Genomic DNA, 13227 nt, shown 5'->3' with positions numbered 1-13227 from the left:
TAAGGTGGGTCGGAAAACTGCTAGCTTGGGTGGGGGATTCACAGACTAATAGATTAACAGTAGCCACAGGCAGAGGTAAAAGTGATTCTAGCATTGCTTCTATTGGAAAGAGCAGCAGCCTGGAAAGCGAGGTACTAAGTACGTCAAGGAACAAGTTCCATGATGCTGGGAGTCATAATGGAACAAGTAAATACATCGGTTGTGTTAGGGTAACTATGAGTAAGAACAGGTGCATGTATACTTGCATGTACACCAATGCTATAGTAAATAAATTTGATGAATTTGAGGTGTGGTTGAAGACATCAAAGGGTGACGTTGTTGGGATATCAGAAACATGGTGTCACACAGAAAGAAGGAATGCAGAATTAGAATTTGGGGAGTACAGTGTATATAGAAAGGATAGACAGGATAGAATGGGTGGAGGGGTGATGCTGTTAGTTAAGAAACATAAAATCTAAGGAAGTGCATTCAGTTGACATGGTGGACAGTGCAGTGTTGAGTCAGTTTGGTGTGATATAAGCACTGAGAAAGCAAAATTGATCTTAGGAGTGTGTTATAGGCCTAATGACTCTGATGAGTATAATAAGAAACTGTACAGAGAAATAGAGTGGGCCAGTAAATCAGATTGTCTTATAATGGTGGATTTTAACTTCCCAGATATAGACTGAAACTTGTGGGTTGGTCACTCACAAGTGGAAAGACTTTTGGGGATTTATTGTTGTTGTTGTTATTTGGTTTTTAGCAGCATTAGCAACTAAGGCCATATTGCTCCGGGGATATGGGGTGGTCATTCCCTGACCTTTTCTAATCCTCCATATTTGGTGGTTACGGGCTCGAACCCCCAGTCTAAATCAAGAAGCGTGTGCTATGCACTGCTGCTCCTGCCCACCTGGCTACAGAGGTGCTTGGGGATTATTGAATGAGTGTTTTCTATAGCAGCATGTTCGAGAGGCAACCAGAGGGAGTAATACTTTTGATCTGATTATCATCAGTGATTCTTCATGCATTAAGAGTCTGCAGATGGCAGTGATCACAGTGTACTGATGTGGGATTTACTTAAAGATGTAACTATCATCAGGAGTAAAGGGAAGGGTTTTTGCTTTTGTAAAGGTGACTACAGTGTTCTCAGAGATTTTTTAATTCTATGCAATAGGATCAACTGATGATGTTACCAATAGCAAATTCTAAATGGGAAGCATTCAAGGAATTACTCCTGTTAACAGGAGAGACTGCTTCTACAGGGATGGGATACACTTAAATAGAAAGGGTGCAAGAATGTTTGCTGATGCTATCGAGGCAATGTTAGGTGGGTCGGAAAACTGCTAGATTGGGGGGATACAAGGACTAATAGATTAACAGTAGCCACTGGCAGAGGTGAAAGTGATTCTTGCACTGCTTCTATTGGAATGAGCCGCAGCCTGGAAAATAAGATGCAGGATATTTCAGAGACTGCTGGGAATCATTGGGGTACAAGTAAACACATGGGTTGTGTTAGGGTAGCTAAGAAAAAGAACAGGTGCATGTATACTTGTGTGTACACCAATGCTAGGAGTTTAGTAAATAAATTTGATGAATTTGAGGTATTGCTCAAAACATCAAAGGCAGATATTGTGGGGATTTCAGAGACGTGGTGTCACACAGATATAAGAAATGCAGAACTGGAATTTGGGGAGTACAATGTGTACAGAAAGGATAGACAGGATAGGAAGGGAGGAGGGGTTATGCTATTAATTAAGAAACACATAAAATCCAAGGAAGTGAAGCCAGTCGACATCGCTGGACAGTGCAGTGTCGAGTCAGTTTGGTGTGACATAAGCATTGGGAGATCAAAATTGAGAGTAGGAGTGTGCTATAGGCCTAATGACTCTGATGAGTATAATAAGAAACTGTTCGGAGAAATAGAGTGGGCCAGTAAATCAGAGAGTCTTATAATGGGGGATTTTAATTTCCCAGATATTGACTGGAATTTGGGGGCTGGTCACTCACACAGTAGCAAGGCTTTTGTGGATTTATTGGATGATTGTTTTCTACATCAGCATGTTCGGGAGGCAACTAGAGGGAGTAATACTCTTGATTTGATTATCAGTAGTGATTCTTCATGCATTCAGAATCTGCAGATAAATGAACCACTTGGTGGCAGTGATCACAGTGTGCTGAAGTGGGAGTTACTCAAAGAGGTAACTACCATTAGGGGTAAAGGGAAGGGGTATTGCTTTCGTAAAGGCGACTACAATGGACTGAGACAGTATTTAAATTCTATACAGTGGGATCAACTGATGATATTGCCAACAGCAAATTCAAAATGGGAAGCATTCAAAGAACTTATCGTGGAAGCTACTAGGCTTTACATACCAACTAAGAAATATTGTTCAAGGTTTAGGCCTAAATGGTTGTCAGATGAACTAATGAGGCATATGGCAGAGAAGAAAAATGCATGGGATACATACAAATTAACACGTGACACGGATGCCTATGATAGATACAAGTTGATCTGTAACCAAGTTACAAAGGAGGTTAGGCAGGCGAAGGCAGATTACGAGAGATCCTTGGCAAGGGATGCGAAGAAAAACAGCAAAGAGTTCTTTACTTATGTAAACTCTAGAAGGAAGGGGATGAATCAGATTGGTCCACTTGAGATCGATGGGTCAACTGTTGATGACCCTGCTCGGGTAGCTAACAAACTAAATGAATATTTTGCATCGACATTCACACATGAGGAGTTATTCAGCGAGGGGAATGCCAGAGGTGTATTCAACTCTAGCAGTAAGCTAGAGAATCTTGTAATAACTGAGAGCAAAGTGGAGGAGAAATTGTTGAAGATAAACACAAGAAAGGCACCTGGGGTGGATGGGATCTATCCAGTTATATTAAAGGAGGCAGCAAAGGAGGTAAGCAAACCCTTAGCCATAATTATGAGAGCTTCCTTGGACTCAGGGGAGGTACCCATTGACTGGAGATGTGCAAATGTGACCCCAATTCACAAAGGGGGATCAAAGGCTGACACAAGTAATTATAGACCTGTGAGTTTAACTTCTGTTCCCGGAAAATTAATGGAGGCACTGGTGAAAGAAGCACTGCAGGATCATCTAGACAAGACTTCAGTTATAGCTAGGACACAGCATGGTTTTGTTAAGGGGAAGTCTTGCCTGACCAATTTGATTGGATACTATGATGCAGTCACAAAAGAACTGGATGCAGGGAATAACTTTGATATTATATACTTGGATCTTAGAAAGGCTTTTGATACTGTTGCACATGGAAGACTGCTGCACAAATTGGAGCAGTGTGGCATTGGAGGCAAGTTGCTGCTATGGATAAAGGGGTGGTTGAGGGGGAGAAGACAGAGAGTGGTAATCAATGGACACTGCTCATCGTGGACTAATGTTATTAGTGGAGTCCCTCAGGGTTCAGTATTGGGGCCTTTATTGTTTTCTGTATTTATAAATGATATTGATGATGGTATATCAGGCTTAATGTCCAAGTTTGCAGACGATACAAAGGTTGGCAGGGTTGTCAAGGACACTACTGACACTATGCTGCTGCAACAGGATTTGGAAAGGTTGAGCAGATGGGCTTCGAGGTGGCAAATGAAGTTTAACATTGACAAATGTAAAGTACTACATATGGGAAACAGCAACCCCAGAGCAACGTATCAACTCTGTGGTACTACACTGACAGTGGTAGAGAATGAAAGGGACCTGGGGGTGGTGGTGCAGGCAGATATGAAGTTCTCTGAGCAGTGCAGACGAGCTGCAAGAGTAGCTCATGGTGTATTGTCAATGATATATAGAAATTTTTCTAGCAGGGATAAGGAGGTGATTATTCCCTTGTATAAGGCAATGGTCAGGCCACACCTAGAGTACTGTATACAGGCCTGGAGGCCTCATTTCAGGAAGGATGTAGAGCTGCTGGAACGAGTACAGAGAAGGGCAACTAGATTGGTGAATGGGACAAAGGGGTTCTCTTACGAAGAAAGGCTTAAGTTTTGCAAATTACAGTGTCTGGAAACTAGGCACCAGCGGGGTGATCTGATAGAGGTGTACAAAGCCTTGAATGGTTTGAGCATGCTCAATGCTGATGGGATTCTTCCTCTAGCTCAGAAAAATCACCTGAGAGGGCATAAATTCAAATTGAGGAAAGACAGATGTAGGATAGATGTGCGGAAATTTGCCTTTAGCCAGCGGGTGGTTGGTGGGTGGAACAGACTTCCATCCCTTGTCGTGGAAGTTGATAGCCTAAATAAGTTTAAGGCTCAGCTGGACAGGTATTTCGAATGAACAGAGGGGTGAAGTGGAAGTGGTTATTTTTATTTATTTATGTTACTTTTTTTTTTTTTTTTTTTTTTTTTTTGGCTGATGCTGCATAAGCTTGCTTTCTTGCATCAAATGCCTCTACTAATGCTAATGCTAATGCTAATGCTAATTAATCTTGGAAGATACTAGGCTTTTCATACCAAATAAGAAATGCTGTTCAAGGTTTAGGCCTAAATAGATGTCAGATGAACTATTGAGACTCATGGCAGAGAAGAAAAATGTATGGGATGCATATAAATTATCAGGATATACAGATGCCTATGGTAGATATAAGCTAGTCTGTAATCAAGTTACAAAGGAGGTTAGACAACCAAAGACAGATTACGAGAAATCTTTGGTAAAGGATGCAAAAAAAAACAGCAAGGACTTCCTTACTTAAATAAACTCTAGAAGGAAGGGGATGAATCAGATTGGTCCACTTGACATCAATGGTTCGATTTTTGATGAACCTGCTGAGGTAGCTGATAAACCGAATGAGTATATTGCATCTACATTCACACATGAGGAAGTCTGTAGGGAAGTGGAGACCAGAAGCTTATCAAACTCTGACAGAGAGCTAAATGATTTTGTAATCACTGAGAGCAAAGTGGAGGAGAAATTGTTGAAATTGAACATAAGAAAGGCACCTGGGGTGGATGGGATCTATCCAATTATATTAAAGGAAGCAGCAAAGGAAGTAAGCAAACCCTTAGCCGTAATAATGGAAGCTTCCATGGACTCAGGGGAGGACCCCATGACAGAAGATGTGAAAATGTGTCGCCAGTTCACAAAGGGTGACATGAGTAATTACAGACCTGTTAGTTTAACTTCTGTTCCATGGAAAATAATGAAGTCACTGGTTAAGGAAGTAATGCAGGATCATCTAGACAAGAATGCAGTTATAGTTCCAGACACAGCATGGGTTTGTTAAGGGGAAATCCTGTCTGACCAGTTTGATTGGATACTATGTGGTCACAGAGGAACTAGATGAAAAAAATAATTTTGATATCATATACAGGCATACCTCGAATAACGAATAGGATGCGTTCCACGAAATTACTTCGTTAAGCGAAACTTCGTTTTCAGAGGTAAAAATACTATGGCCAGAATAGGGATACGTTCCTACGTAAAGAAAATGAAAAGCTTTTTTTTCGAAAAAAAGAAAAGTTTTATTAAATAAACAGTCAACTTACATACAAAGTGAAATCACATTTTAAAATATGAGTCTAAAGTTGATTGCTTATGCTTTTTTTCTCTTTCATTTAACAATTGCCTATATGGAGTTATTGCATTTAACACTGATCGCTTAACAATAAAACTTCTTCCTAAATCAGGATCATTTTCACTAAAAAAATTTAAAACGTTTTCAATGTCATTTAAGCACCTTTTTAAATCTTTGGTTGTTAACACTTTTTCAGAAGGAACTTCTTTAACTTCGTCTTCATTATCTTTGTCTTGGTTGCTAACAAGGTTTTCTAAATCTTCCACTGAAAAACCATCATTTTCTGCATTCAATAAATTTCTAACATCCTCTTCATCGACATTTTCGAAACCTATTGATTGAGCCATCTGGATAACTTCATTTCTAATTTTTTGGATGTTATTTTCTTCTTCTAGTACAACTTCTGGCCATATTTTGCGCCAAACTCCATGTAAGCATTTCTTAGTGACTTCTTTCCAAGAACTATCAATGTTTTCAATTGCGTTTTTAATGGTGTAGTTTTTCCAAAAAGTTTTAACTGTCATTTCCTCTTTATCCTCTAGTTCAGTTAAACTGCTTAATGTTCGACGCAGATAATAAGCTTTAAATGATGCTATTACTCCCTGATCCAATGGTTGAATCAGGGAAGTTGTGTTTGCTGGAAGAAACACAACTTTGACAGGAATGCATGTGTCCAACGTGTTAAGATCAGTAGGATGTCCCGGAGCATTGTCTAACAACAAAAGAGCTTTTTCTTCAAAGTTGTTTTTTTGACAATACCGTTTTACTTCAGGACAAAAGTGGTTAACAAACCAATCAGTAAATAACTCCTTGGTAACCCACGCTTTGCTATTTGCTTTCCATATTACAGGTAAATTCATTTTTATGTTACCTTTTAACGCCCTCGGATTTTCTGAATGGTAAACTAATAACAATTTTAATTTATAATCGCCAGAGGCATTTGATCCAAAGAGTAATGTTAAACGGTCTTTGGCTGCTTTGAACCCAGCAGCTGATTTTTCTTCAACAGAAATAAAGCTTTTTGTTGGTAGCCGTTTCCAGAACAAACCGCTTTCGTCAACATTGAACACCAAATTTGGTGGAAATTTTTCACGTTCAATTATTTCCTTTAGTTTTTCTGGAAACTTCTCCTGTTAATTTTACACTATGAATCCTGGCCCGTTTTTTAAATTTCTCGAACCAACCACGAGAAGCCCCAAAGGTTTCGGTAATTTCTTCAGTTTGTTTAGATTTCAGGTGATTAAACTGGAATATTTTTTATGTTAAATGGGGCTTGAAATTGTGGACTTCGTTATATCGAAGCTTCGTTATCAGAGGTAACGTTAACCGAGGTATGCCTGTACTTGGATTTTAGGAAAGCTTTTGATATTGTTGCACATGGAAGACTACTGTACAAATTGGAGCAGGTTGGCTTTAAGGGCAAATTGCTACAAAGATTAAATGGATGGTTGAGTGGGAGAAGACAGAGAGAGGTAATCAATGGACACAGCTCTTCATGGACTAATGTTATTAGTGGAGTATCCCAGGGTTCGGTGTTGGGCTCATTATTGTTTTCTATAATTATCAATGATATTGATGAAGGTATATCAGGGTTAATGTCTAAGTTTGCAGATGATACGAAGGTTGGCAAGGTTGTTAAAGACAGTAATGATAGTACACTACTGCAGCACGAACTGACAAAGTTGAGCAGATAGGCTGAGAGGTGGCAACTGAAGTTGAACATTGACAAATATAAAGTACTACATACGGGTAGCAGTAACCCCAGAGTAACGTATCAACTGGGTGGTACTACACTCAGGTAGTGGAGAATGAAATGGACCAAGGGGTGCTTGTGCAGTCCGATATGAAATTTTCTTGGCAGTGCAGACAGGCTGCAAGAGTTGCTCATGGTGTCTTGTCAGTGATATGCAAGAATTTTGTTAGCACGGATAAGGGGGTGATTGTCCCCTTTTATAAGGCAGTGGTCAGGCTATACATTGAGTACTGCATACAGGTCTGGAGGCCTCATTTTAGGCAGGATGTAGAACTGCTGGAACAAGTACAGAAAAGGGCAACGAGATTGGCGAGTGAAACAGAGGGTTGCTGTTACCAAGAAAGGCTTGAGTTCTGCAAATTGCAGCTTCTGGAGACTAGACACCTGCGAGGTAATCTAATTGAGGTTTAATCTAAATGGTTTGAGCAAGGTCAGTGCTAATGGGATTCTTCCTCTTGCTGAGATTACTCGCCTGATGGGACATAAATTCAAATTGAGTAAAGTCAATTGTAGAATAGATATGCGGAAATTTGCCTTTAGCCAGTGGGTTGTGAATAGTTGGAACAAACTTCCATCTTTTGTAGTGGAGGTTAACAGCTTTGTAGTGGAGGTCAACAGCTAAGTTCAAGGCAGAACTAGACAAATATTTGGAGTGTATGAATGGACAAAATGGGAAGGTTTTTTTTTTGGTTGATGCTATATAAAATTGCTTTCTTGCATTATATGCCTCTACTAATGCTAAGTCACATTCAAACATGCTCATTCATTTTAGTGAGACAGATTTTCGTTACCTTGTGTTTTTGCAGTTTGCTAGTAAAATGACAGACAAAAAGAAGTGAACAACGAATTAACCTCAGAATGTTAACATAACTATAGAAAGGCTAATTTGGGGTTTTGTGCAAGAAATATTTACATTTTTAGCATTTTTGTTTTTATAAACTTTCAAATTAGACTGTACACTCAAGTGGCATCTGTTAGATGCTTTATATGAATTTTTCAAGTGTATCAAGTAGCAGATCAAAATGAATCAAATCGTATCATTGTTTAGGAAAAACTTGTGGGAAAAGGTGCATAGGAGGAAATGATCCCAATTTCAAATTGAGAAATTAATTGAAAAAGAAAGTAGAAAACTGTCTATTAGATTCTAAGTGATGGAGGGTTAATGACCAAAGTCATTATTTATGCTTCATTGTATTTTTAATTATTGTTTGCTTTATATTTAGGAAACAAAGAAACATTGGATACCATACCTAAAGCCCAGGGAATTTGCGTTCAGGAAGAGCTGCTGAAGTTTCACAACAAATGGTATTCATCAAACATTATGGCTTTAAGCATTCTAGGGAAAGGTAGGTGAATCTCATATATTGAAATCTGCTCTTCCTGCTATTTAAAAATTAGTATTATTGTATGTATTATGAATTAGTATGTATTAGTATTATGAATAATAAATTTTTAAGTCTTAATTTTTTTTATTTATTTATTTTTTTTTTTTTATGCATTCATCCTCACTCTGCTCTTTAACAATATGGTATGCTTTAATTTTCATTTATCTTTTCAGAATATCTGTTCATTACATACAAATGTTCCAAATTTAATGAATAACAAGAATATCTACTATATTTATGCCTTACACTCATCTAACTTGGCCAGGTTCTTCTGTACCCTAATCCAAGTGAATGAAGTTCTGTTTCCATTGAGATGGAAGGATCTTTCATGGGCTTTTTATTCTCCTTAATATGTGGGGGGAAAGGATTGCATAAATAGAATGTACTCAATTTACAGATGCGATATAGTGATGCCTCATTTGCTGCATCAATGCTTATTCTAAATAATCCAATCTCTTTGTTAAAGCAGTTGGATTGTTTAGTTAAATAATAATTTGCTTTATTATCTGTCAGTGTTTGGATGATACAAGTAAATTTGCCACCCCACAATTTGCAGATTTAAGTGTATCTAGTTAATTATTTCCTAAATCAGGGTTGGTCCTAGAGTTCAGGGCCCCAGATGCAAGAATTAATGTTTGGTTTTTCCAGCACTCTTTGCTGAAACTAAGAGGCCCCCCCTCTTGTGATTTGGGGTTTGGGGGCCCATTATTAATCCAACACTGTCCTATTATGATTTGAGATCATTGTAATGATGGTGAGGTTGAAATTATTAATTCATTGCATTCTTTCCTGTGGTTAACAGTCTGTACCTTTTTGTAGGGTTATTAATATAATAAATTAGGCCTGACATAGCTTAGTGGTGATGAGTGAGAGTGCAGTATCACATGCCTTTTGAGTGGACCGTGGTTCAAGCTTGTGACTGCCAAATATAATTAACAATCGTACTCATGATTTATTGTAAACCCTTCTGACCTGGTGGTTGTGATGGAGTATAAACAAGAACATAATTTCAAACCCGATCTCTGGTAAAAAGAAGAAAAATGTTAACTACAAGTTTAATTGCTTTAGAGAGTTTGAGTAACCTTTTCCTAAGAAAAAAATCTTCCTTTTATAATTTTTATGGTCAAACCTCTTCTATAACAAAAGAATTAATAATACAGATCAAAAGTCTAACCAGTAGTGTCACTTTGGTCATTGGTGGACATTCACCACTAACGTGTGCCCAGCAAAGAGTAAAAGAAACAGCAAAATTACAAAAGCAACATGATAAAAAGACATTTATATTTTATAGACGGTTTAATGAAAAAGTTCTGGGGCTGACTTTGTATCTTTAAATTGTGGCATCCTAGTGAGTTGTGACTTGTTGCAACATGTTCTGTAACTCATCTAGACAGTAAAATATAAATCACCTGTTTTTTAGCAGTCAGTCTGAATTAATGTGTTGAATAGAAGATGTTTATATGTTTCCTTGCATTTTAAAATTAGTGATTTTATTCATCAGCAAATTTGCATAAATTTTGTTTCAACATTTTAGGAAAAAGTGTCACAAAAACCTACAAAATGTTAAAAACAGCTTTCAGCAAAGATGCTATGTGTTGTTCAGTGACTTCTCATGGAATTGTTTAAAGTGTTTTAAAGTGAATTGTTTGAATTGTTTCATGGAAAAGTTTAAAGTGGGTGGCTTGTTTATTGAACATGAACCTCACTCTAGTTGCCCTTCAGTTTCAAAAAAATGAATGGTTCAATCACTCATGTTCTTGATCTGATCAGGAGTCGTCAATTTTTAACTATCCTCAAAGTGCTAGTAAAATTGGTATTCCTTATGGGACATGTTAGTCAGTTTTAGCACAAGATTTTGAAATACAAAGTTTTTTAGCCAAGTTTATGCCTCATATTCTCATTGATGCTTACAGAGTGGAGAGTTCCCACGTCTCAAGATCTTCATCAGCATGCTGCTGACTCTACTTTGTTTGTTTCTTTCATCATTACTATTAACAAATTGTGGGTTTATAGTTGATTTGGAAAGGTCCATTCCTCACATTGAAGATTCTGTCTTCAATGAGAGGAATGAGAGGATTCTATCCCAAATAACAAGACAGTCTTTGAAGATCATGCTTATCATCTTTTTTGACTTGCTGGGCATTGATCATTATCTTGCATAGTCAAACGGTTAACCAGGAATATGGCAATTATGTGATGCTGTTTGGAGAAAATGGCCCAAAAAAAGTGGGCTTCAGGGAGCTGATGCTTGTGTCTCCAATGCCCCTGCACTTGGCACTTTTTTATTTGATGTAGAATACTGGAATATTATTATTATTATTATTATTATTATTATTAGCCATATGGTACAAGGAAGCCTGAGGCTTATGCTGCACCAGCCAAAATATTTCCGAGTTACCCTGAGAGAGAGAGAGAAAAGTAGAAGGGAATCACCAAGAAAGAGAAGAATGATGATATCCAGCTCAGGACCCTGGGTGTGCCAAGCCCATACTCACTAGATGTGAGCCCCTTCTTTTTTGTACCCTTTTTGGCACTGAATTAATGAGGTTGAATTTGAGAGAATGTCAGTTGGTGTTTGAGTTTTATGATAATAACCTTTGACTGACTCACAATTTAAAATAACTCCCTAAGCCACTCTAAATAATCCCAAGGGAGCAATAACAAAATGGGATCTGTTAATTGTTCCAGAGGAGAAAATGTACCAAAAACTGCATGATAAAAAAAATAAATAAGAGAACCGTGCACAAATGATTATTCTTTCATTTACTACCCCAAGCTTGCCTACATCAAAGCTGGATAATTGAACTGCTCTATTCAGCCATACATCCCCAAACTCCCTCATATTTCTAGCACTTTAGTACCTGAGGAGGTTCAGGATATATGGCATGCTAGAGGCAGGTTACTACATTTGGATCTTAAGGACCTGTCCAATCTGATTGTGCTGCAACATCCCTTCGCTGTCTGAATTGCAAGGGTAAACCATTCAGCATATTCCAAGGGGAAAAAAATCAGACATATAAAATAAGAAACAAAGCTACATATCCAGAGGCAAGAAAACAAATCTTTCAAATTGTGTCAAAGTGCCCATATGCCCCAGCTGCACTTTTATAATCTCTGTAGCTTCTAAAACAGGTATACTAGTCCATCTAGATATCTGTTGGGCCCACTCAGTACTAATACACAAGATATAACTGATCAGCCCAATGCTGCTGATTACAGTCCCATCTCATAATCCTCTTGAGATGACTAACTCAAAATTGATGAGAACCTTCCAGCCTTCCAATAAGTTCTGTAATGCTTACTGCAACTTATCATTTTACACACACACACACACACACACACACACACACACACACACACACACACACACACACACACACACACACACACACACACACACACACACGAGTTTGATTTGCTTTAGCAACACCTACCTAATACCTTGAGATATTAAGTAGGGGTGTACTTGGTCAGTGATAAGAGAAGGTAGGCATTGCCATTGATCAGTGGTGATCAGAGGACCCAGAGTATGCCACGAAAATAGTCCCCAAACCATAACACCGCTATCTCCAGCATGCTAAACATCAACAGTGCATGCAGGCACCATGGCCTCATATTGCTTTCTTCAAGTGCAGATATGGTCATCAGCACAACAGTTGGAAATGGGATTCATCAGACCAGGCGACAGAGTTTTGTATGTTGATAGTTCAGTGTTGGTGCTGTGTGCTCATGTAAGGCAGCTGATGGCCTATACAAGCTAATATTGAGTGCGTAGTCCATGTTGATATTGATCTTACTATTCCTATGTTGTACTGGGTAGTTAGCTGGGCCACTGTGCTGCATTGCTGCTTTGTTATGAGATAAGACACGTGGCACTCACCACAAGCATTAGCCATCCGTGGCTCTCTCGTGAGACCTTTGGCTGGTTGACTGACCACCACTGAGCCAGTCATGGTAGACTTGTGACACCATAGAACAAGAGCACTTAACAACATTGGCTTTTGTCGAAATACTGGCACCTGCAAGTCCTCCCACAATCATTCTATATTCAAACTCTGAATATAGAATCTATATAGAAAGATCTGTGCACTGAAAAAAAAGACCTGTATGCAATTCTCATTTCATCCAGGGATTAAAAATAAAATTTCTGTCAATACTCTTACATGACTCTGTAATCAAAAAAGAGTTTACAACCAGTCATTTGTCAATTAATATTATCATTAATAATAATTTTTTGTTATGTCGATTTAAACATGGTCAACTAAAATGTGTACTACTGTACTTCATTGACCATTTGACTATATTGAGCCCTTTCTTCCATGTTATTTCCCCCCCCCCCCTTGCCTTGAAGGAATCCCAGGTAGCATTACACATTAACTGTGTAATCCATCAAGGTTTATCAGATGATTCGAGCTTATGGAAATGTACATAATGCCATGCATTTTCAGGATGCAAAAGCATCTCCATGACTGTGTGTGGGGGGGGGGGTTGTCACTGCCTCAAATGTGTGTTCTGTTCGTTGTCATAGCCGCTAATGGAGGTGTGCTTTGTTGGTGAATTAGAAATATGAATAAC

General features: G+C 38.4%; 1 protein-coding gene across 2 annotated transcripts in view; it reads left to right on the top strand.

The window, feature by feature from the left end:
- Positions 1-13227, top strand: part of Ide (Insulin degrading metalloproteinase) — a 692915-nt gene that overhangs the window by 101486 nt on the left and 578202 nt on the right. For both annotated transcript variants that reach the window (XM_090384737.1, XM_090384738.1), the window contains exon 7: positions 8491-8613. In XM_090384737.1, the coding sequence (XP_090240863.1) occupies positions 8491-8613 (123 nt within the window). The remainder of the gene's footprint in view (positions 1-8490; positions 8614-13227) is intronic.

This window comes from Mastigoproctus giganteus, chromosome 11 (genome assembly GCF_048544385.1).
Source record: "Mastigoproctus giganteus isolate SK-2022 chromosome 11, ASM4854438v1, whole genome shotgun sequence".
Classification (NCBI taxonomy): Eukaryota; Metazoa; Arthropoda; class Arachnida; order Uropygi; family Thelyphonidae; genus Mastigoproctus; species Mastigoproctus giganteus.
The sequence above is the reverse complement of the archived record's forward strand: the minus strand, read 5'-3'. Positions and strand labels throughout refer to the sequence as shown.